The following is a 26,427-nucleotide window of genomic DNA, read 5'->3' as shown; positions in this document are numbered from 1 at the left end:
GGTATAAGTTTACCTCTAATGATTGACTCACTGTCTGGGAGACTATCAGGCTTACCATCAGGCTCACTGTCTGACAGGGTATAAGTTTACCTCTAATGATTGACTCACTGTCTGGGAGACCATCAGGCTTACCATCAGGCTCACTGTCTGACAGGGTATAAGTTTACCTCTAATGATTGACTCACTGTCTGGGAGACCATCAGGCTTACCATCAGGCTCACTGTCTGACAGGGTATAAGTTTACCTCTAATGATTGACTCACTGTCTGGGAGACCATCAGGCTTACCATCAGGCTCACTGTCTGACAGGGTATAAGTTTACCTCCAGTGATTGGCTCACTGTCTCACTTAATCTTCAATGATAAGCTCTACTGGTGCACTTACTTCTTTGATGAGAATAGGGAGTTGAAGACTATGGCCCTGATATCATTGTGTAGTCGAGGGGACATCAAGAGGGGAACCATTACAGTGAACCACTTCAGGAAACCATTATGGAGAACCATTACAGAAACTATTCCTGGGAACTATTATGGGGAACCATTATGGGGAACCATTATGGGGAACCATTTCCTCTCCTGTAGTCCAGCCATTGTATGGTGAATAACTAGAAAGATATCAGAGATTGCGAATGAACATATGTATGTGTTTGTATGCCAGTGTTTGTACAGAGAAAAGTAAAATGAATACACACCAGGCTTCCAACTCTTGTGATCTTGGAGTGGCGGTTCATGCGACAGGCCTTCTTGATGTCCACCTCTGTTGTATTGACACAACCAGGCTGCAAAACACAGTTCTCACAATCACAAAAATTCCTCTTGTTTTCCATTTCAAATTTCACTCAGTGTTATTCCATCTTGAGAGAGAATGAGCTGTTGTACGCTGATGTGAGCAATACTCCACGAACATAGGTGGTAAGAATATCAACAAAGGTAAATGTATGGCTGGACTTCTAGATAATCATGATATCTACATTTGCCGATAAAACATCACAAATTCATTTTAATGCCATTCATAAAGTTAATATCAGTGAACTTTGACATTTAAAAGATTTGTTTACTTGGGAAATTGTTAAGTATGTTAAATGTTGGTAGACAGGTAAGTCACCGGTTTCTTGTGCCAGTCTGAAGAACATGTCTACTGCTGGACATGTATCACAAGAATCAGTTGCAACACATTTCAACATGAATTCAATTTCAAATTCTTGACCCCACTGACTGCATACCAGGTTACACGAGGCAAATTTTCAGTAAGTATGAGTGATTTTACATTACCAGATGTATCATGGAAACGGATAGTCTCTCAACAGGAGATTCAGGATGAGTGTTTGTATGCCCACATTACAATTATCTGGTGTAATTAGCTTGCACAACAAATAGATTCAATTACACAATAAAGTCTGTTAAGTAAGTCAGCAAGTCAGTCCATGACAGTGCATTGTGACACATTTACAAGTATGGAATGTCAAAATGGCTGACATGGTAAAAGTGACAGAGAGACTTCCAAAGTTGAGATAAACATTAGTCATCCCTGAAGGTTATTACAAAGACATGCCAAATAGTTACTGGAGTAAATTCAGCTATTGCTCCAGACTGTCCCTGTCAGGCATGAATTCAATTATACGGGGGTGTTTTTTCCATTGTAAAGTAGGGTGACTCATAATAAAAATACATGTAACTGTGTATAGGCAGAAAGGCAAGTTCAAGTTATTCCAAAGTTTTGTTGACATGCTGAGACCGAGACATAAAAGGGCAAAATAATCAGAAACACTTTGTATTTATTCCTCGGTAGGGAATTCACATGAATTTCCCAGAAAAGTGGAATTTGGCCATCCATGTTAGTGATTTATCATGAAAAAGTTGCGAACATCAACATCTGTTGTTTGTACATGCATATGTATGAATGTCAGATATGTAGTTGCATGTCCAATGTCAAGACTGTGATCCAATGTCAATACTATATAACTTTGACATTGACATTTTTAAAAATTTACTCTGCAGCACTATATAACTGTGCAATGCTTCACTGAGTAAGAACACCTCTACCTAAGAAGCAACACCTCGCATACTGAAACCTAATCACTCTGGTTAGTTTCATGTAACACTGAATTATCCACTCACTGCAAGAGATCCTGCAGTTTTCTCTCACAGCCACTAGAAACTTCCAACAATCCACATAACCAGCTAAGTTATGAGTTAAATAAAATGAAAAAGATTTCCTTCAATCTTAGGATTGATCCTTAAGTACAAAAACCCTACTTCTGCCATATTCCTGAATTAGAATGCAAGTATCTGAATGTTAAAAACGTGCTGTGTTGGGTGATGCTGTCGTACATACACTGAACTGTATCAGATATAGTTTCTAAGAGTCAAATGATAAGGAAATAAGATACATTAATTTTCTTGTCGAAATTTTCTAGAAAGATTACAACATCTAGCAAACATAAATGCATGCATGTTTTGGAGGCCCTAGCTCGAGTCTTTATTGATGAGCCAATTTGGCCACAAAGCATGTCTAATATTCTAGGCTGGATTACTACGGTTTTACCGAACTATGAATTTCCATTGACAATCAATACTAGGTGATGTGCTAAGCATGCCTACAAAATGCATCTGGCACAAAAAAAATGGCATTTTCCTCTTTCATGATGACACAATGATTATTTTGATTAAATGCAATCCTGAGTTGCAGGATAATATACTTTTCACATACATACAAGCATTTATACCTATCACTCAAAAAAATTCCACTGCACCACAAAGGCATCTGCAATTCCCTCATTATAAAGCAAAAGGTTTTAAGTGGATGTTTCAAAACCTTTAAACATTATTACTCAGAATTATTCCTATTTCAAATTATACTGTCACAGAGTTATTAAAAAAATACAGAGTACATAAGCATAATGTTGTATTAAATTCTGTGCCTTATAACGAGGAGAAAGAATATTAGTGGAAGGATGAATCAATGCTTGTAATGTGAACAAAGATTTATCAATACTGAGCAAATTAGGATTTGTTTGTAACTGTGTAACAAGAAGACTGATCAAGCGGCATGACTGGACACTATCTTCCTGTAGCACAACCACACGGTCTCCTCACACTCAGATGGCTGTCTATAGAGGCAGTCAATAGTACAAGAGATCCTCAGTGGCCGTAAGAGCTTCACTTCTCACCAAAAGGCTGTCATTAATTAATTAGATGTAGTAAGTACTGTCATTTGATATCAAGTAAAAACAAGTCACTTTTGACATTCACTCAACCTTCAATATGCCATGCAGCACTAGAACACATCTGAATATAATGAATATCAATGACAACTGTGTGAGATTAATAACCCATGGGATGCATCATTTAGCCTGGGATAGCAGCGAGATTTTTTTATGAGATTACAAAAGTGACGTCCCTGACTATAATATTATCATGGTTTTTGTGTGTCTAAACCTCCTGAAATATAATTACATAATGCCATTTAGGAAGTGGTCAAACATAACATGTTATATTTTAGATAACACTTCCTTAGTAAAGTACAAATTCTAGTATTTTTTAAGTTGACAGTCCCCATCTGAGATTTGAACCCACACCCTCAGAGTCAGGCACCCAATTGCAAGCACACAAAGTCAGCTGCCTAACCTGCTGAGCCACCGCGACTTCCACGAAATCTAAGTTGGACAACTGGTAGTCTAGACTGCATACTTTGTGTACCCCTCTGGTAAGTGTCAATTGGCATGACTCCCACTGACGAAAGCTATGATTACACAATGATATTTAGAACGATATTTAGAATGATGTTTAGTTACACATGTAACATGTGTTATTTTTGGGATTACACTTACTTAGTAAAGTACAAATTGTATAATCACAGCTTTCAGCCGTGGAAGCCGTGCCAATTAACACCTATCAGAGGGTGTGGGTTTGAGTCCCAGATGGGACTCAACCAAAAAGTACTAGAATTTGCACTTTCCTAAGAAAGTGTAATCCCAAATATAACATATGTTGCTAAGAAATATAATTTTTTTCATTAATTCCCATTCTTAAAGGACCTCTTATTGTCTGCTACATAGTCTTGATGCTTTTTGCATCAGCTGTAATGGTACAGCATTAATATTAATAAAAACAAATATCAAAAAATATATCAAGTGACATGTGTTATTTCTCATAAGCATGTTACAGCCACATAAAGGGCCTGACGTCATCCAATCGATTGCTTGTTATCTATGAAATATATGATCACAGGTTTAAATCTTGATTTGTCCTGAACATGGTTTTAGGATTACCTGTACAATACTAATGAGTTCAATCAACATGGTAAAAGTCTTGACCTGCATCACTTTGGTAAAACTTCAAGCTGATATGATTGGTTTTAACAGAAATTTATTAAAAGCTACATTGAACACCAGAAATCGGCTTTACGCATTGTACCCATGAGGGGAATCGTACCTAGATCTTCTGTGTGATGGACGAGTGCTTCAACCACTAGGCTACCCCACCGCTCCCTGAACTTACAGGGAACAAGTCAGTTTCAAACAGAAAGACCAGGAAGAAAAGCTGTTGTCTAATCTGAAGAATTAATCTGAACTTACAACTGGCCTGTGCACATCCCAGAAGGCCCTCTCCTGACTGTCTAGCACCTTGCGTTCCAGTTTATCACGCTTTTTGTCCACTCTGGATAAAAACAAGTCATGGAATACATTAATAAAAAAAACACTGTTAATGTCTGTCACAAACACCGCATGGTGCTATCACTACAATTCTGGGGCATTAGAAACATGTCTCATTGTATTATTCTCTTGGAAAATGTTGATCTCCATAAATTACTTATATCATCACATAATATCCTCATTTTGGACAATTCTATTTTGATATGAGTATATGACTTTGTATAGAACATATGACTTGTTTTAGACATTTTTTTTCACCATGGAAACATGGAGTTTGCCCAGCTAAATTACCTGCATGAGTATAAAATAGAGTAGAATTACCAACAGCAATGTGTATTTGATATTTTTCACTTCCCACCCACACACCCTCGCTGAAAAATAAAATTATACTTGAAATAGTTGTCTTTTAAAAATTGTGACGAAATGCATTACTGTTTCCTTTAAGCAATATTTGTCTTCAGACATACATCCTCCAGTATCATTTAGTATTGGTTTAGAGAGATGTGGAACATTTACTTGTGTGAGCATCATTTTAATATTCCCATCAATTGTTATGATTATCAAGGAGGGCATTTTAAAAATATACCAAAATCATAACATAAATAGAAAAAATGAACCACCCTCTAATTTCTTTAAAAAATCCCTGATAAAACTCTTGTCATCGACTGGTGGTAATAATGCATGTTTTAATACTGTAGGTCTAATGATTTTTGTTTCTTTGTTGTCTAATGCATTACTCAGCAATACTCCAGCTATATGACAGTAGTCTGTGAATAATTATGTCTCAACCAGACAATCCAGTGATTTACATCATGAGCACTGATCTAGACAGCTGGGATATGACGACAAGTGCCAACCATGTCAGTGTGAGTGGCCACTCAAACCTGTTAATCACCTCTAATGAACTATGAAAGTTAATAACCTTTTGAGTACTTGATGCTTGGTAATCTTAACATTTTTTTCACTTTGCCACTGTTAACTTTTAGAAGAAAGGGTCTTCAGTTTAAATTGAAACTTTTATGCCATTATGACTGGGAAGTCACAGCTATATCAGTTAAATATGCCCGGCCCAGTTCAACTCTTCATCTCAACTCACTTGGCCTGTGCTTCAGCTTGCATGAATATAAATTCCCATTTCCTAGAGAACATTTTTTGTAATCGTGCTAAGTTTTCAGCCTCGTAGTCTGCTAGCTCCAGCCTCTGCTTGTTCTGCATGGTTCTCTTGCATAAATAAACAGCTGCAAAAAAAAAATCCACACTTTAGAACTAACCCTTGACAATTGTATGAGAAGACTAGTGTCTAAACAAAAATAATCTTGAGGCCAACATAAATTTACCCAAATGTGTTGATCAATAATTTCTTCATCTCTAACTCTTAGCAGTTGAAGAGATATACATTAATATTTACAGCAGCATCGAAACAAACGTCCTCACATGCCGGTAGTTTTGTTTGTACATATGGTACTCTAAAGAAGTCACTCATCAGTTCACAGTTGATGTGTCACTCATTGTTAGAGAAAACAATTGTCATGGGCCTGTAGTAAATCAGCAATGGCAACAAAGATGTAACTTTCTCTTGTGAAACATGTGGGTGTTCTTCAACTGCTTTTAAGTACTATGTCTTAACCATGCGCAAAAATATTTGAATGTTGTAGAAGCATGAATAATGTCAGAGTGAAACTTTTACATTTTAATAAATTTTCAACATTAAATGACATGATAATTGACATCCTGGAACATCCAGTACATAATATCTCCATTCCATTATATAAATAACCCAGAAACATTCACTGTCTTAGCTTTGAGTTTGGAAGAGGAGCCTTGTGTTCCTGTCATCTCATGCATTGCTATCTGATTCTGCAAAGTTGTGATGCTGAATTCTAAACTTTCCCTAATAATGTTCAATGGTTTGTGATCATCACCCTCATGCCTGTTAGCATTCCCAAAATGGCAAACATCTTAAAACTGCATCACTGTTTGCTCCCTCTAATTTTCCACAAAATTATCATTCAAAAGCTTTAAATGTTTAGTTTACTTTAAACACTAAGTATGTCACTTGTGGACTTAAAATATGTTATCTTTCATAATAAAAGAATTGAGAATAGTACCACTGATAACTGTGAATGAAAAATGAAGATTTTCACAGACAAAATATGTAAAAGCTGCTCCTCTAAACATGATCAATATTTTCGCCTGAATTTAGTTGTTAACTGCTTGATTATTGCTGGCCAATCAGAGGTTTCAAATAACAACAATCTCTCTGACTGTTGCATCTTATCTTACCATAATCTGTATTCTCTGGCTCTCCACAGCGAGAGGGCCAAAAACACGGAGTCTGCAAAATAAATAGCATGCTGATTACTGAAGGAATGAGAGAATACAGAAATCACTGATGATCTCCCTCACAAATTACATTTTTGTCTTGTCAACATCATAAAAATGTCCATTTTCTTGACACCTCAACTATATTTCTGTATGTACATCTGTAGTGAGAAAAACTAGTTTCACCTAAAAATGTATTTCCTTATCATTAAAGGAGATTGGGTCAGCTGTTGGAACAAGGTCCTATAGCACCTTTCTGTTATCATGAACAATGGATCAACTCAGAGTTACATAATTATCAGTTTATTTACACCCTTCTTATCTTAAAAATGATGGTCACTTGTTGAAATATATTCACATATAAATCCAATGCAATGCATGTAGTCTCTTGTAATCATATAACCTGTTACTGTAAAACTGCTGTATAACATGTATTTGAAACAGCAATGGCCCTAGCTTATCAATAAACAAAGAAACCAACTTCATGCCAAACTATGTATAATGCGTGAGCTACACAAATCAGTTTCATTTCAATTGATCTCGGCTAATTAGTTATTGCCTGGTAATAGAAAGCATGTAAAACATCAAATCTGGCCTCTCTGATCAGTTTGACTAGTTAGGAACAAACTAAGCAAAACTGTTATCTATATTTTATTTTTATTTACGTAATTATTATTTGAATTGTAAAATCTCATATTCAAGTATTCCTCACACATTCCCTTCAGTCTTCTTTGAATACCATACTAAGCATGGTAAGGCCTCCTCCAACTATTACAAGTCTATTCATTACTTAACAGATCATATAAAATCGACTTGAAATTAATTTTTAGAGTCTGCCATCCAGACTGAATCCTTACAATATTATTTAAAGATAATCTGACATTACTAAGTTATAAATTACATATTGCACACATAAACAAACACTTTTTTCTGTACCATGAACAAGAAACAAATAAAGAAAGCAAAGGGAAACAAAATGATTTTTTAAATTACAACACCTGTTGTCTGCAAGTGCTCAAATGGCAACACAATCTAACAGTGAGACCAGTTTAACTCTTCAAGTGTAGTAAGGACCAACATCTACACTCTGAAAGGAGCACATTTAACAGAAGGAAGTTCTTCAATTATCTTAATACAATATTAGAAAACAGATCTTGTCATCATTTACAGACCTTCTGGGCTGGATTGAATATATTTGTCTCAGAGAGACGTATATACATTTGGGCGGAACATGCTCTACATTATCCTCACCTGGAATCTGTAGTAGGTGTTGTCGCTCTTGACAGAGAGCACATGGTCATCTATTGGGAAGAAGTAGCCATGTGCAGACATTAGATGGGCCAGGTGAAGTGCTTCCACTGAAACCAGAGAAACAGTCAGTTAAACACTAGCTGCACATGTTACACAAACACCCACTGAAAAGTCATGAGCACTGGATGCAGTAAGAGACACACTGATAAACAGTCACTGTGTCTTCAGTCAGGACCACCTACTGATAAACAGTCACTGTGTCCTCAGTCAGGACCACCTACTGATAAACAGTCACTGTGTCCTCAGTCAGGACCACCTACTGATAAACAGTCACTGTGTCCTCAGTCAGGACCACCTACTGATAAACAGTGATTGTGTCCTCAGTCAGGAACACCTACTGATAAACAGTCACTGTGTCCTCAGTCAGAACCACCTACCGATAAATAGTGACTGTGTCCTCAGTCAGGACCACCTACTGATAAACAGTCACTGTGTCCTCAGTCAGGACCACCTACTGATAAACAATCACTGTGTCCTCAGTCAGGACCACCTACTGATAAACAGTCACTGTGTCCTCAGTCAGGACCACCTACTGATAAACAATCACTGTGTCCTCAGTCAGGACCACCTACTGATAAACAGTCACTGTGTCCTCAATCAGGACCAGCTACTGATAAACAATCACTGTGTCCTCAGTCAGGACCACCTACTGATAAACAGTCACTGTGTCCTCAGTCAGGACCACCTACTGATAAACAGTCACTGTGTCCTCAGTCAGGACCAGCTACTGATAAACAATCACTGTGTCCTCAGTCAGGACCACCTACTGATAAACAATCACTGTGTCCTCAGTCAGGACCACCTACTGATAAACAATCACTGTGTCCTCAGTCAGGACCAGCTACTGATAAACAATCACTGTGCCCTCAGTCAGGACCACCTACTGATAAACAATCACTGTGTCCTCAGTCAGGACCACCTACTGATAAACAGTCACTGTGTCCTCAGTCAGGACCACCTACTGATAAACAGTCACTGTGTCCTCAGTCAGGACCAGCTACTGATAAACAGTCACTGTGTCCTCAGTCAGGACCAGCTACTGATAAACAATCACTGTGTCCTCAGTCAGGACCAGCTACTGATAAACAGTCACTGTGTCTTCAGTTAGAACCACCCACTGATAAACAGTCACTGTGTCTTCAGTCAGAACCATCTACTGATCAACAGTCACTGTGGCTTCAGTCAGAACCATCTACTGATAAACAGTCACTGTCTCCAGTCAGAACCACCTACTGATAAATAGCCACTGTGTCTCCAGTCAGATCCACCAACTGATAAACATAGTAACCATGTCAGTCACAAAGGCATCAATAAACATAGTAACAATGTCTCTGCAGTCAGCAACACACTGATAAAAAGAGTGACAATATAAGTACACTCAGATAAACAGACATAACAAAAAATGGTTATGACATTTTTTTTAAAAATGAGTCAATATATGAGGAGCATTTATCACAATCAATCTTGTATGTTACACACCAAACACACAACTAGGTATATTTAACACCTCAGTTACTATTTTCAAAAAGGGTGGTGGAGTAGTCCAAGTTAGCCTACCCGAAGACCCAGGTTTGATTCTGTACATGGATACAGTGTGTGAAGCCTGTTTCTGTGTTCCCGCCATGATATTGCTGAGATATTGCTAAAATCAACGTAACACTAAACTCACAAAAAAAGTTCCCCCAAAAGGCCTTTTAATGTTTTAGCCAAAATGCATTAAACATTTTGTATAGTATTGTGGTGACTGACAATGCAACTTTTGTTCAAAAGTTCCAAATAAATAATTTGTTACCAATCAAAGTCCATCTTTTGATGGTGTACAACCACATATACAACACACTGTCAGCCTTAGTCATTTTGTCATTATTCCAGGGATCTGAATCTTCTAGCGCAGCAACATAGGCATTGACTCCTTTCATAATTCTACAGCTGGCAAAACAAATCGACATTACTAAAACTATCTGTTTCATATCAGTTCAACCTCTTTCCCTGATGCTGCTTTCAGTCATTATCAGCCATGTTACAACTGCTGCAGAAAATGCCTGCACTTTACGATGGCTAAGAAATCAAGGGCCTTTGCTTGACTTTTTGTGAAATTCTGACACCAAATCAAGCTTAAGAGTCAATTGAACGATCGGAGATGTTGAGAACAGTGTGTAATCAATATTGAGCAACTGCCTACAGAAATAGACAGATGACAGGGACAATGACCACAAACGCTCCCTCCTCTCAAGTTGTCCTGGGCCCTACAACCCAATATTAGCGCTAAGACGATTGTAACTCCCATACTTTAACATAGACTTAGGACAATTGTAGCAGTAAGATCAATCTGTGGATTAGGGCTGTGCCCTCTTCAGGGTCAAGTTTCACCAAGTCATGCTGGAGCTAAGATGGTCATACCTCCAACAGCCAACAAAGGCTACAGCAATCACAGCCTTAAGAAATCTTTGTTGACGTGGGCAGGTCTGTACTCAGATCATACTGATGCCTTGCAAGATTAGTCTTAAAACTTGGTTAATTTTCTGTTGTATTAGCAAAATATTACAACTTGAAAATATACAACAGTGTTAGTGAGTTGTTTTTTCTCCCTTGTCTGACAGCTCCATTACTGACATAGAAGAAATGATACATAAAAGCTTAAATTTATTTCTTTACATATGTATTGTACGTAGTTGCTGGTCAATGAAAATGCCTCTGAAAAAGGGAAAACTCTTATAAAAACTTTGGCCTGAGGCTGAACCAAAAGCCACTGTACCATCACAAGAGCTTTACTGTAAAGAAACATCACATGTATGACAAACCAAGAGGATCACCCCTGACAGACGAGACAAAAGCAAGTTTCTGCATCATGAGTGCATAACCATAGGTCGCTGTCTTATTCTCTGTCTGAACCCTGCAGGATTTTTGCATGCAGATTTTATGGTTGTGCTAAAGGATTACATTATGATCACGAACATAAAAACTTCCTGTGTATATTTAAAAAACATCCATCACGGTATACTATTACACAAAGATCTCCTTGTGTGGTGTCACAAATATTTCTGTGTGCATGAAAAAAATACTTGATTGTGTAAATATGAAAGCTTTTTCTTGATTCAGAAAGATACAGGAAAATAAACATTCTTTCATTATTCTCTTTTCTGATATACCAACAACTGATAACAGAGGACATAGGAAGATTTCAGCTACTTTAATCATCTCATGCCATTCCATGAAAGTTAACAATGTACAATGCCTTAGAGTGTGTTCTAAAATCCGATTGGTGGAGAAACCCAGTAGCTTGGTACTGTATCCCTGACACCACAGCATTCCATATATGATATATGTCTCACAACTGTTTCAGTTCACCTTTAACATGATATATGTCTTACAACTGTTTAAGTCCACTTATGCTAAAGAATAATGCTAAAGAATAATGCTTCAGCAAATATAAAACAATGTTGGCTTGTAAATTTTCTGACATCATACTTTTTTTGATAGCACTGTCAACTGTTGAACAATGAGGCAGGTTGCATCACAAGGTCATTGTAAATACTTCAGTGACATGTTTTACAATTGTTCATAAGATAGAAAGCAAAGAAAGCAAAATATGCTCCTTATAAAAAAATTGTAACACACAATACATCGTAAGTATAATATTATAAACTTGGGTCCAGTCATCATCGCAATTGTTACACATTGAGATGATTTGCATAAATATGGCTCTATGTATTGAAATTCATACATAAAAGTCTATATGAGATCCCAGTTTCCCTCCAGTGGATTTTGTAGCCTTGCATCCTGACCACATCACAACTGATTTTTATGTCTTCCTATTCTGGTTTTGCTGACTGTGTGACTGCATATCCGACTGCATGATTCCTACACAATATGGGTCAAGTGTGACTCTCTAAAATACTGCTGTCATCACGTCCCTGGCAGGACCAGCAAACAATCCTCCATAGCCAGCCAAATCTGATATAATGTGGCATGAGCAGTCCCTGAGCCCATCATGTTGTTAAGCTGAAGATGTCCTATGATGGGCATCACAATGGTGCTGTTCCCACTTGTGACCTGTGATTTCCATACCTTTTATTGCATGGCTGAATTGCAGCAGTGATAATCTTGGCAATAAAAGAACATTTCTTGACGTCCAAACAGGAAGTGATCTAAACAATTACAAATGTTCTTGAACATGTAAGGAAGTCAGTACTAGTAGTAGAACTAGGGCTGCATTGAACTACGAAACAATACTCTGAAGAGACACTTAATTTCATTATAGAATATTGACTCAAATATTTTCAGCTTTGCCAACACAACTAAATCAATGCCTTTTGAAACTTTATTTCGACTTCATCTTGAGAGCTCTAATTTGTGTAACATTTCCAATGTTAGTTTGACCCAAACCTCCAAATCTCTGCAGTGGAACATATACATTGAGCAGAGCCAGGAGGGTTTGCAAGAAATCTAGGGCATCGCTCAAGTAGACTGAAATTTAGGTAGTTTGAAGTGGTTGCGCTGATGGCGTCATTGGCCGATAGTGTAATGGTGGCAGTAAAACACCGTCACAGATCAATACGATAGACGGGGAGGAAACAGTCAAATCAAGTGACCAGTCTCCTCCTCCTTCAATCTCAGCTTGCATAACACGAAACTGCTTCCAGCTGCAGATTGTTTGACTAGCTTGAGTTAGTGAGAAAGGGACACTCAGTGAGAGGAAGCCTACCCTTTACACATCTTAGTCATGACAACAATATCCAGTTGTACAATAAATACAGTCTGCTGCAACCTAATTTCAATATTTATAGTATATTTCTTCTTTTAATCAAATCCATAAAATCTAAGCCATATTGGCAAAGATACATCATAAAAACATTTATAAAAAAGTAAGTTAATTTTTCAGTAAAATATACATCCATTAAAAGACAGTCACCAGGTAAATTACAAATGTCTACTATCAGCTCCATGCAGATGTCAACCTTGCAGCCAATGGCTGCCGAGTGATTGACAAATGGAAATAGCAATATAAGACATTCAGAATAGGATTATGACAAGTTGGGCCCAGCTATTTACTATACAATATCTGTCATGATTGGTCCTCAGGTTCTCGCCTGAATTTCCTCCAAGTTCCATGAACACGACAGACCCATTAATGACGTAAATTGAACTCAATTTCACTCAGGCAGGTAACAATTTGTCATGATAAAAATAGCCCATCAATGCCCCTTAAGGCTGGAATGGAATTCATGTACAACAGTGGTTGGTGGTGTTGTGCTGAGCTGAGCAAACCATTGGAGTGAAGACTAGCTGGGAAAAGGCACCCAACGGGAATATTTGGTGTATCCCAGTAGGAATGTAATCTTCAGAGGCCAAGCATTTTTTCTTTGGACAAAGTGGGTTGTTGACATTGGATCTTAAAGTTAGGGGTTGAGGTTTGGTGGTAAGTGCTGATGAAATATTACCCGCTTCTGATTCCCTGTGGTGATGTTGGGTGTTTCTTTGTCTTGTGGTGCTATTTAACATTTCATTGTCTGTGTGAGCTTGAGTGAGATTTAAATGATCTTATTAAAATATTTGAATTGTTTTTAAAATGAAAAGCACATTAAGACCTGTAACTGAATTATTTAACAACTGTATTTTAACACTGAAAATTCTACTAAGTCCAGGCAATGATAATGTCTGAAGTTTGGTTTGAGAAATTGTTAGACACGCTTTCTAGCAGTTGGTGAGTATGTAAGAAAACTTTCAACTTTTTGGACAAGCTAAACTTGTGGTTTATTGCAAACAGCGACACTTGAATGTAAATCTTGGAGTTACTACCACCACTACTGAGAGGCATATTTTCATGATATTCACCTTAGATATTGATATATGGTCTCTGCAACATGGAATGGGCAAACATTTTGCTTGCAGATCACTGGATGAAATATAGATTATTTGTAAGTTAATGAGAGAGAAAAAGCAGGTTTGTTGTCATCACTCATGCTCATTAACATTTGTGGAATGTGACAACAGTCTGTAAAAACTGATACATAGCCAGACAATACTGTGATTGACATCATGAGCATCGACTGTGCAACTGGGATTTGACAACATGCATCAAAGAAGTTCCCTCACATGACTACTTGATCCCTTTAGTTGTCTTTCACGACAAAGTCAATGTGGATCTTGACAGTGGAGTGTATTTGTTGATGAACGAGATGAAGGTGATGACGGTCCATCCAAACTGAAGCTGGGTGAAGAATGGGTCAAGGGCATATATCTGGATCTCATGGGGGAACAATATGAATATTGAGGATGGAAGCACTAACAATGTCCAGAGTGGCCGTCATAAGATAACAGAGTTCACAAAATTGTTCAGGATTAAGTATGGGCCTTCATTTACTCCTTCCCTTAGATTCAAGGATATCTGACTGGAACATTTTCTTACCTTGCCATCATATACCAATGAAAATGTGATACACTTTGGGTCGTTATTTATTATTTATTTGATGCAGATTCAATTTTGAACGGAACAACTGATCAATTAAATAGACACTTTTTACTTATTCTGCACACACCATCAACGGATTGTATCCTTTAAAATAGTCAACATTATTGACAATATTTTCAGGGCCCATGAAGGTAGAATCTGTTTTTATGGATATTTTATTACAATTGTCACAGTTCAAGGCCTTTCTAAGTTTGTATATACACTAGACCCAAGAGTGGCCATCAAAGCTGAAACTTTTCAGAAGGACCTCACATGCACAAAGGAATAATCTGCAGTTCTCAGATTCATTTAAGAAACATCTAGACAACCCTAGCCAGTTTCTAAATCCTACCTGTTGCCATAGGAACAACAAAAATCTAAATTCATAAAATTAACAAAATTAGCAAAACCTCCAATTCTCCAACAGGTTGATATATGAGAAATGGGAATTGATTTTGAGAGATGCTCCACAAAATCAAAATACAATAAAAGGATGTGCAGAACAAACATGGTGATCTCTATATAGCCTGAATTTCACACCGAGGGATATGTTTTCGTTAAAATTTTAAATTCTCACAATTTTGTTAAAAGAAATACTAAAATATATAATATGCACACTAAAGGTCTTGTATTTGCTAATTCTGTTTATTGCTGTTTCTGTTCATCAATCATGGACTGCTTGTTGTCAATAACTACCCCGGAAATATCTCCCTGCATACTTACTCTACATAATGTATTTTTTAAACAAACAGATCACTGCTGCTGTTTAGCTAATTCCAGTTCCTTTGAAATAGATAAAACAATCTTCTAACAGTCTTCAAACACAGAAGACATTATGCTATTTGAGGAACGCTGGTATTGATTTATTTCTTTACACATGAGGCTCCATGGAACTGGATTTCTTGACAATACTCTACAGGGAAATAGCATAAATGTACAGTGTTACCATATGCTCGCTTTGCACTGAAGGAATATTATCCAGAAACTGATCTAAACAGAAATGACTTGTTTGAATAAAACGGTAAATAAGGATACCAAATTATTTCATCACAATGAAAATTTTCCTGATAAATGCAGATAGATGACTCTGACTCTGTGAATAGCAAGTGTTTTGATTGATTACAAAATAGGGATGATGTTCATGAAAAGATAAACATCCGGCCATACTGGTCACAGCGATCACAAACACATACACAGGCAGAATAGACGATGAACTCCACAAGCATAGGCATATAGAGCACTGCTGATGCAATATATTTAAAGATGTCCCTCATATGTCTGCCAGAAAACAGTCTGAGAATAGTAGAGTTGTTTGAACCTTGTTTGAATATCTATAAAGCAACAGTTGATTGAAATCTACATAGAAATAACATCATCAACTTCACCTCATAAATTGTGAAATTTAGACACCAAGTACTAGAGTCACTACAATATTGCCCAACAATTACATAACAATCTAATGCTTTCTTGTCTTGTAAAGGTGAAATTTTTATAATCTGAATTTTCACTCACAGAACCAAATGTGAAAACAATGTCAAATGAACAGAAAACAATCCTTAACCATTTATATCTATAAATCATTAAGCAAGACATATTTTAACACATATTTTAAATTATACTTCACATCCTCCTTGATATTCCACATTTCCTCCTCCTGATTAGACATCCAAGTAAAAGAACACTAGTCAAACCATGAACCATTCTTAAAACATATTATGTGAGCTATACTTTCACAATTCTTTTTATTTATTTTTTAAAGCTTGCTTTTGAAGAATTTGATGTTTTCATGTAATAGTTCATTACAAGGAAGGTACTTTTTCATTGTCTCTAAATCTGTAATTCTATAAGAACTACCATTATGATGAACATGATTGTTTATTGCAAGGACAGGTGAGTGGACAGGTGAGTGGACACACAGAGTCATGGCAAATATTTTCATCAGAACGAAGGTGATACCTATCTTCAAGTTGAAGAATAAGTGGGCCAACTCAACTCGAATGAGTTGCTTCCTGTAATGAATAAACATACAAATTAGAGAGTACAATAGACATCACTTACACCCCTGGAATCAATGGTATCCAGAAATTACACAGCACATAAATCATGGCCTTCCATCATGACAATGTATTTCAAGACATGGGTAATGGCCATGTTCAGTAGTTCTCTCAGCCGTCAGATTACCAAACTCTTAATTATACTGTCTATTTTAATTAAATACAACTTGTTTTCCTTAAAAGACAAACTGATGATATAGGAGACAGAACTGTCTTGTGAAATTTCAACCATACTGAAAGGTGACTTTCTCTTTGGTTCTATTGACCTGGAGACCTGTCTGGAATGATCAAATAATGCTTGGAGTTATTCAAATGGCAAAAGGTAATCCAATCTACTGCCACACCACAAGTGACAAACCATGCTCTCGGAGTGACTCATTTTCATTATTGAATAACAATATGTTCTTAAGAGTGGAGTACTTTTCGTTAAATAGAACCAATGTCTTGAACCAAAAGGATGCTGTTTTCACACACTGACTTCCATCTTAAGCATGTCAAATACAAAAACATTGCATTTCCACTAGTTGGTGCCTGGCATACTGATATGCCTGGTGGGGGGACTCCACACTGTAGCACTTGTTGGCTTTAGATGTGTGGCAGTCTTGTATGCATGTTGGATCTCTACACTGTAGTACGTTTAGGACCTAGATCTGTGGCGGCCTTGTATGCATGTTGGGTTTCTACACTGTAGTACATGTAGGAATAGGATCTGTGGCGGTCTTGTATGCATGTTGGGTCTCTACACTGTAGTATGTTTAGGACCTAGATCTGTGGCGGTCTTGTATGCATGTTGGGTCTCTACACTGTAGTACGTTTAGGACCTAGATCTGTGGCGGCCTTGTATGCATGTTGGGTTTCTACACTGTAGTACATGTAGGACTAGGATCTGTGGCGGCCTTGTATGCATGTTGGGTCTCTACACTGTAACACATGCAGGACTTAGATGTGTGGTGGTCTTGTATTATGCATCTATATAATGCTATGATTTTAATGTGACTGCATACGCAAGTGAGTTGGTTTTTACACCTATTCAGCAGTATTCCAGCAATAGCACAGCTGGGAACACCAGAAATGGGCTTTGCTCATTGTACCCATATGAGGAATCGGACCCAGACCTTCAGTGTGACAAGTAAACCCCTTAACCACTAGGCTACCCCACTGCCCCTAATGTAACAGACGAAGAGAAAATACTGTTCTTCAACCTTTCAAACTTGTCCAAACGTGTTGCAACTTGTTAACTTCCTAACACCAAGATACACAGGCAATAGGTGTGACCGTTTTCCTTTAATCCTGGTGAAGTTCCATATTCAGCCTGACTATGAGCATTTGTGTGTCATCAGACAGACCCACGTTCACGTTCAAATGAGGCCAGATACAGGGTGCTGTATCATCTGTAGCGTCAATCCAGTACAATTTGTATGACAATCCCTCATAAATTGTGAAGAAATCATGTTTAAAGTATCTTTCCACAAGATAAATGTTGGCTACACAAATCCTTGATTCCGCAAGAGGCTTTTCTTAATGCATCCATTACGTTTTGTCATGCAGTATCATGTAGTAAATCTGATTAAATAATAGGGATACAGAATAATGAGCAATCAGTTACCCTAGCTATAGATTGATGGTGCACCACAGACTGATCTGAAGCACAACAGGATCCTGATCTGCTTAAGGTAAAAAAATGTACAGAAAACCCTTTCAAAGGATCAAATCAACTGACTCAAGGATGACTGTTGGTATAAACTGATCAGTATTAATTACATGTGTGAAAGGGCAAATGTATTCAAAACCATGAGATTCTAAGAGCAGTCTTTTTCAGAGACTCCTCTAAATTTAGAATAAAATCCATTAAATAATCTACCAAAGGTTGCAGATGATAATGCTAATTCAAATGCAATTGCTTCTTTAAGTTGTGAAACTAACAAGGTGAAGTTGTACCAAGACCATATGCCACACAACTGATTCCATTAAATTTCTGCCTTTAACATTTCTGCTATCTCTCTCAGTGAAATATTGAGCCAATATTCATTTTCATGAAATGATTGAATTACAAAAATGCAAGCTGAGCAAAATTAGACATTGGAAGTAGTTGTGAAATTAGCTGTGGCCCTCTATTGTTGCACAACAAACGGTTGCGGGGGGAAGCAGTTTTTGTCTAGGCAAGTCAGATTTCAACACAAGCGTATCTAGGCAACACACTTTGATGTGAATTAAAGGAAAATGTGATAATCAGAAAAGAAATCACCATTAAACTAGGGCACATACACTGCTATTCTTGGGCTAGTAAAAGAGTTGGAGGAGATACTGCTCTCAAGCCAGTCTCATGAGCTGAAGGACAGTGAGTACTGTTGTAGATTACCTCTCCATGTGACACAGATACCACTCCTCTCAAACTAGTCACTGAGCTGGAGTAGATACTGCTCCCCTCAAGCTAGTCACTGAGCTGGAGGAGATACTGCTCCCCTAAAGGTAATTACAGAGTTGGAGGACATACTGCTCCTCTCCAACTAGTCACACAGTGAAGGAGATACTACTCACCCTAAGGCAGTCACAGAGTTGGAGGACATACTGCTCTCAAGAAAGTCTCAAGAGTTGGAGAGCTAGTACTGTTGTATGTTACCTCTGTATGCGATATAGATACTACTACCCCTACACGAGTCACAGAAATGGAGAAGAGACTGTTCCTCTTGAGCAATTCACTTAACGGTACACTGCTCATCTCAAGAAAGTCCCAGAACTAGAGAAGGGCAATTTATGTTTTTAGATAGATGGCTTCAAATATGCATGTAATATTTGTGTTTGTTTGAGGAGACAATTCAACATAGGACCTAGTGTAAATATTTCTTTCTTGCAGGTTTCAGATATGAAACTAATACTGACATTTGGTTTAATGAGTACCAGTAATAACTGAATGAGCAATTGACTTGCCTCTGCATGTATTTGTGGTGACTGTCAGTGGGGGACAGGATGCATTCATCATTATGAAAATACCTGGCAAACAATCTGATAGTGATTCATAACCACTTGCTCATGATATAACTGGAACCATCCAATCGGATCAGCTTTTGCCACACCCATCATTTAATAACATATGTAGAGCATATGTTATTACTGATGTGAATCCAGAAAGTATGGTGGTCTGATTGACTGTTCCTTGTTTAACACTACACTCAGCAATATTCCAGCTATATGGTGGTGGTATGTAAATAATCAAGTCTAGACCAGACAATCCAGTGATCAACAGTATGAGCATCGATTTGCGCAACTGGGAACTGATGACATGTGTCAACCAAGTCAGCTAGCTTGACCACCTGATCCCGTTAGTCACCTCTTTTACTTCGGACCTTCACGGGTCTTATAACTGAAGAAACACTTAAATTAAAATAGAACAATTTCATATTGGAATAGGGGCAGTGAGGTAGCCCTGTGGTCAAAGTATTCACTCATCATGGCAAACACTTGGGTTTGATTTTCCACATGGGTACCATATTTGAAGCCCCCTTCTGGTATTCCCCACAAGAAATATTGTTAATGTATGGCACCTGTGATCTTAGGGCAAAGAGAGCTTAAAAAATCTGGGCTGTAGATCAGAAAGCACAATGAGGAAGACTCCAACTCAAATCCATCCTTGGAGGACATCACACAAACAATAATCACAACCTTAATTTTTTGTTCTGTTCTGCTACAGAGTGCTCAGTATGACCCAAGGGCAGAATGCTAGACACATGTAGGTGGAACATCTAATGCCCCAAATCTCAATCACTGTACAGGTCCATCAAAACCTCACTTTGAAGAAGCAGTGTGGCTGACAGGGTGTGAAATACAAAGTTACTGCTAACCACAGCCTCATTTGTTTCTGATAATTAAGACCACAAATACACAGAATATACTCTGCACTTGTCATAAATTTTCTTGCACCCAAGGAACTGTTTCCTTGCTGCTTCCAAGACCTTTAAAAACTCCGAATGGTACACTTATCTTCTGCTTGTGCAACCAAGGCACACTAATGAATACTTTTAAGATGGCCATTTTTTCTGAGAGTCACATGTGGAAATAAAGCTTTATTGGAAATACAGCCTTTTCCTTGTACAGAAATAACCAAACAAACATCTTCTGTATCATTCAATGAAATCTGGATATTTCTGTGATGGAAATAAATTGTAAAACAGATGACTTGGTTACCATAGAAAAATAATTCTCAACAGTATTTAGATACTGACAAGGACCTACAATGATAATGGATAAGGTCTTGGAAGAGAAGACTTCACTATCTAAGGATGAGGTAAGATTCATGATTACAGAAAATACAGAGTCATATTGATTGCAGAAAATTCAAGATGGCTGCTCACCTTGGTCCTCCACATCTAGGTTCCTCATCATCCAGCTGACCAGATCCTGACCTGGAAAATACAATACAGAGGCATCAGTGAATTCCTAAATGGACAAAGCATAGATTAAATCATCATATACACATTCTGGAAGAACAGAGTAGGAAGAACGGAGTAGGAAGAACAGAGTAGGAAGAACAGAGTAGGAAGAACAGAGTAGGAAGAACAGGAGGCAGGCATACTGCTCCCCATTTGTTAGGGTTGTCATAATTGTGTTCTTTGACATCAAGTTTGGATTACTAGGCAGATATTTGCAACCTTGTAACATTTTGCCAATGTTCGTAATGCTTTGTAAAAACCAATTTACAAAGAATATACTTAATTTCTACCACCAAATTGTTTATTTCTGTATATGCATTTAATGCAACCAAAACTCTGAAAGGACAAACCAAACATTGTTAACAGTGCTGTGTGGTGCAGTTTATAACATCCAAACTGATTACCATTTATAAAATTTCAAATGAATGCACATACTTAAAATGTGCATCTTTCTTTGTGTAATGTCTTGATGTAGAGACTACAAAATAGATACATTTGGACAGGAATTAATATCAACTTTACTTGCAAGAAAACAGCAACTTCCGAGTTGTTTAAACACCTGATAAAATATGGGTAGACATATGTGTAGGTTCCTTAGCCAGAAACGACAATGCATCTGCTATCAAAATAGGTGAAACATGAAACCTTCACTTTCAACAATTCTATTCAGAATATTACCAACATGTATCAGTCATGCTGATTTTACAAAACTAGATATGTTTTTCAATTTCCCGAGTGAATTTATGAAATTCCATCCAAATCGCATGTTATGTCAAAATTTCCAAACACTTAATCAATCAAGAGAAGACTATAAAAATACTAAACCAAATTCTGAACCTACTTTTTTACATAACTACTAAAACTAATGATAAATCAGTGACTGACATTTCTTTCTTCATGGAACAAGACTTGAAGAACCTAAACATGAAGCTTATGTCTACACTCAGTCTCAGGTCTACAGGAATGTGAGGGTTCTGCCAGGACCCTTCTCAGACCAGGGCATTTCAGTTTCAAGGTCAGTACTTCCATCCAAACTATGTCTCCAGAATAATCACCTTCCACAAACTGGACAAAAAAAGATGACGGCATAACATGAATTTTCAGCAGTTTCTCCACTGAATGGATCGGCCTTGACTTGGCCCAATAGTTGCTGTCATCCCCTGATATAATGCAGATCTTAGGGTCCATGGATGACCTCCCCATGTTACAGTAACTTATACATGACATGGTAACAACACCAAGTAAAATCGTAATGAACAGCGTTACTATGAAGGATGAGTGTACATGCACCACAAATACTGTCAATGTTCACACCTGTCCCAACCCTGGACAGTGCCAAAGAGACGGTTTTGTTTTCATCATTTGATTGTTTCAGCAGCACAAATGGTCAAGTTAAAGAATTCAGTTCCAACTACAGAGGGCAAATTGACTCACAAATGACACGAATCAAAGACTTGCTACATGGTGACATACAGATGTTTGACATTCATGCACATAAACCAGTCTAGTGTGATAATAAAACTGGACTGGCCAAATAGCCATAAAATAGCTCTCAAAACAAGATTGGCATCTTTCTACAACGATTAGCAAACCATATTTAAGATACAAACCATCTGAAAGGACATTCATATGGATTTGCATGCGAGTACTTTTTGTGGTTTAAGTGCAAGCCTCATCTAAAAGACAATGTGTGATGGTTATGTATTACACTCTCTGTATTGTCAGCTGTGACTTGGTTTATTTCAGCTGTTGCAACTGCTGTAAAATCAGTGGAGTTCAACAACATTCACACCATCCAGTCCAGTTTGAAAGCTACATCCAAGAATTACCTGTTGGCTGACTCAAGATCACTATATATGGCTCACCATTCAATTCTTTTGTTGTCTCCAAACCTTAGAATGTCAATCAAAAGTTCTGACAAACTCATACTAGACACAAAACAAAATGTGACCTTCACCCTAAAGCAGATATTTGTTCATTAGCTTGGGGTTTAGCAAAATAATTATCATTTGTCTGGTAGCAATATACTTTTTATCTTTATAATGATCCAACCAGACAATAGGATAGTTACGGTCTGGCAAATAATCCTGTGTAGACATAACTCCTGCAATAATAACATACACAGAATATGACTCTTTTACATGAAGGTACCCCCTAAGTTTTCAACCATAGACAATTTTTTGTGCTAGAAATCTAATTTTGTAAACATTTGGATACAGCATAAAAAGCAGCAGTTATAAAATATCATTGATCTTAAGTATGCACAAGCAGAAGTGACATAGTTGTTTTCTGAAAATATATTGCCAAGCAACTGCCACAAGGCTATTAAAGTCGAAGCTGTCCTCATTATGCAAATAACCTGCCCATCATGCTAAACAAATGCCTAAACAATACAGTCCTCCAGGCTGTCCCTCCCATGAGACCTCCAGATCACCCATATCTTGCATAGCCAGTTCACTGATTACCTGATAGCAATGGGGGTTGCTTGCATGGGGGATCGGGAACAGAGCACAGCTCCACTCTCATCAATATCATTCGTGAGATTCCAGCTTTGAAACTACTAGCATAAGACCTTTTTTGAGAAACAATTAGCCACAGTTGTATTGTTCAGTTGGGATTCTTCATTTCTGATCAATAACAAGGGAAGAGAGCTAATTAAGAACTAATTCCATGGAGCCCTGCCGAACATGTGACTCAGGACTTTGAGGACATTCATGGGCATTGTGACTGAAGGAGGTAGGCAGCCAGTGCCAATATTTAGAGCTAGACAACCATGACCCCTCACTTGTAGCTAGACAACAATGACCTTTCCCTGTAGCTAGACAACCATGCCCTTCAGTTGTAGCTCGACAACAATGACCTTCACCTGTTGCTAGACAAACACGCCCTTCACCTGTAGCTAGACAACCATGCCCTTCATCTGTAGCTAGACAACCATGCCCTTCATTTGTAACTAGACAACCATGACCTTCACTTGAAGCCAGAGAACAATGACCTTAACTTGTAGCTAGACAACCATGACCTTCACTTAAAGCCAGAGAACCATGCCCCTCATTTGTAGCTAGATACCAATGACCTTCACTTGTAGCTACACACCAATGACCTTCACTTTTAGCTAAACAACCATGACCTTCACTTGTAGCTAGACAAAAATGACTTTTATTTGTAACTAGACAACAGTGACCTACACTTGTTTTTAGACAACCATGTCCTTCACTTGTAGCCAGACAGCCATGACCTTCATATGTAGCTGGACAACCATGACCTTCCCCTGTAGCTAGACAACAATGACCTTCATCTATTGCTAGACAACAATGACCTTCATCTGTAGCTAGACAACCATGACCTTCACCCATTGCTAGACAACAATGACCTTTCCCTGTAGCTAGACAACCATGCCCTTCACTTGTAGCTCGACAACAATGACCTTCATCTGTAGCTAGACAACCATGCCCTTCACTTGTAACTAGACAACCATGACCTTCACTTGAAGCCAGAGAACAATGACCTTAACTTGTAGCTAGACAACCATGATCTTCACCTGTAGATAGACAACCATGCCCTTCATTTGTAGCTAGATACCAATGACCTTCACTTGTAGCTACACACCAATGACCTTCACTTTTAGCTAGACAACCAGGACCTTCACGTGTAGCTAGACAAAAATGACCTTTATTTGTAACTAGACAACAGTGACCTACACTTGTTTTTAGACAACCATGTCCTTCACTTGTAGCCAGACAGCCATGACCTTCATATGTAGCTGGACAACCATGACCTTCATCTGTAGCTAGACAACCATGACCTTCACCCATTGCCAGACAACAATGACCTTTACTTGTAGCTAGACAATCATGCCCTTCACTTACAGTTATACAACATGCCCCTCACCTGTAGCTAGACAACCATGCTCTTCACTTGTAGCTAGACAACCATGACTTTCACCTATTGCTAGACAAAAATAACCTTCACCTGTAGCTAGACAACAATGACCTTCACCTGTAGCTAGACAACCATGCCCTTCACATATAGTTATACAACATGCCCTTCACCTGTAGCTAGCCAACCATAGGAAATAAACATGAAGATTTTGAATGCAACCTTTCTAATTTATCACAGAAATGGTTGCATAATGGTTATTGACTAACATAATCTGCATACACTAAATAGAACATGTTGTCAAGAGTTTCATCTCGGACAGAAATCTATGATGATGGGTTTAAATTCCAGATTCACCATGATTACCAATAATCCAATGTTCATTAAATCCATCCCAAGGCTCCTATATTCCCCTCAAGTGGCAAGTGTCTAAGACCTGCATCACCTCAAGCATTCCTCCAGCGTTAAGCTCAGGCATGAAGATATAAGTAAAATGATCTTCAAAACACTGAAAACTATTAAAGTTAAAGTCTGAATAATGGTGAAAAAAGGTAAGTTGTCCAACATGGCTATATAATCAAATACAGATACAGGAATCACATGAAAAAATCCAGCCTAAAATTTTCCAGTGTATACATTATCCTAAGCAGAAAATTCATCGGCCTCATTCTTGTTCTTGGTGTGTTCTCAAAACATGATATCCTTGAAAAAATTTACTCGATGCCTCAGACAAGAACATTGATATATGATTGTTGAATAACATTCCATTAATATGCGATGGTATTCATGAACTTGTGACATTTCAGTGACCTTATTAGCAACTGACTTTTTCAGCACCAGCTGCATACACAACAATACATTTATTCAACATACCTGCCCTGTCAGGCCTCAACATAGCCATTACCGACAATATGTCTAATGAACAGACCCACATCAAAATGAGTTGTTTCATCTCTCCGTGACACAACCACTACCTCCTGTGCAAATCGCTGATATGTGAAATCATGGACTTATTAGAAATTTGCAAGAGGAGTGAAATTTTGCACTTGAGGAGTAAAAAATAGCCAGAAATTAGATAGCAGTATTCAGGTATTGATCTTGTGTTGATGCGCTACAAATGGTGGGTAAAATTAAAGATTGCCTTCTTCTGATCCCTTAGTTTGATGGACGAGTAAGAAAATGGCACTGTGTTGTCATAAAAATGCAGAAACAGGCATCCATCCTCACAAAGGAGAAAAAACAAGGGTCTCCTTTAAACTGATCTGGTAGTTGGGCAAGCGAGGTCAGAAGCAGACGACTGACCTCAATACTTGCAGGAATTCCAGACGCA

The 26,427-nt window shown here is 37.8% G+C and overlaps 1 protein-coding gene across 5 annotated transcripts in view; it reads right to left on the bottom strand.

Moving 5' to 3' along the window:
- Positions 1–26,427, bottom strand: part of LOC137294063 (regulator of G-protein signaling 7-like) — a 121,529-nt gene that overhangs the window by 16,245 nt on the left and 78,857 nt on the right. For all 5 annotated transcript variants that reach the window (XM_067824993.1, XM_067824995.1, XM_067824994.1 and 2 more), the window contains exons 3-8: positions 21,141–21,191; positions 8,227–8,333; positions 6,937–6,988; positions 5,750–5,891; positions 4,576–4,657; positions 691–777 (exon numbers count right to left, since the gene is read on the bottom strand). In XM_067824993.1, coding sequence (XP_067681094.1) covers positions 691–777; positions 4,576–4,657; positions 5,750–5,891; positions 6,937–6,988; positions 8,227–8,333; positions 21,141–21,191 — 521 coding nt within the window. The remainder of the gene's footprint in view (positions 1–690; positions 778–4,575; positions 4,658–5,749; positions 5,892–6,936; positions 6,989–8,226; positions 8,334–21,140; positions 21,192–26,427) is intronic.

The sequence above is a fragment of the Haliotis asinina genome, chromosome 8, assembly GCF_037392515.1.
Source record: "Haliotis asinina isolate JCU_RB_2024 chromosome 8, JCU_Hal_asi_v2, whole genome shotgun sequence".
Classification (NCBI taxonomy): domain Eukaryota; kingdom Metazoa; phylum Mollusca; class Gastropoda; order Lepetellida; family Haliotidae; genus Haliotis; species Haliotis asinina.
This window is presented reverse-complemented; position numbering and strand designations above follow the sequence as displayed.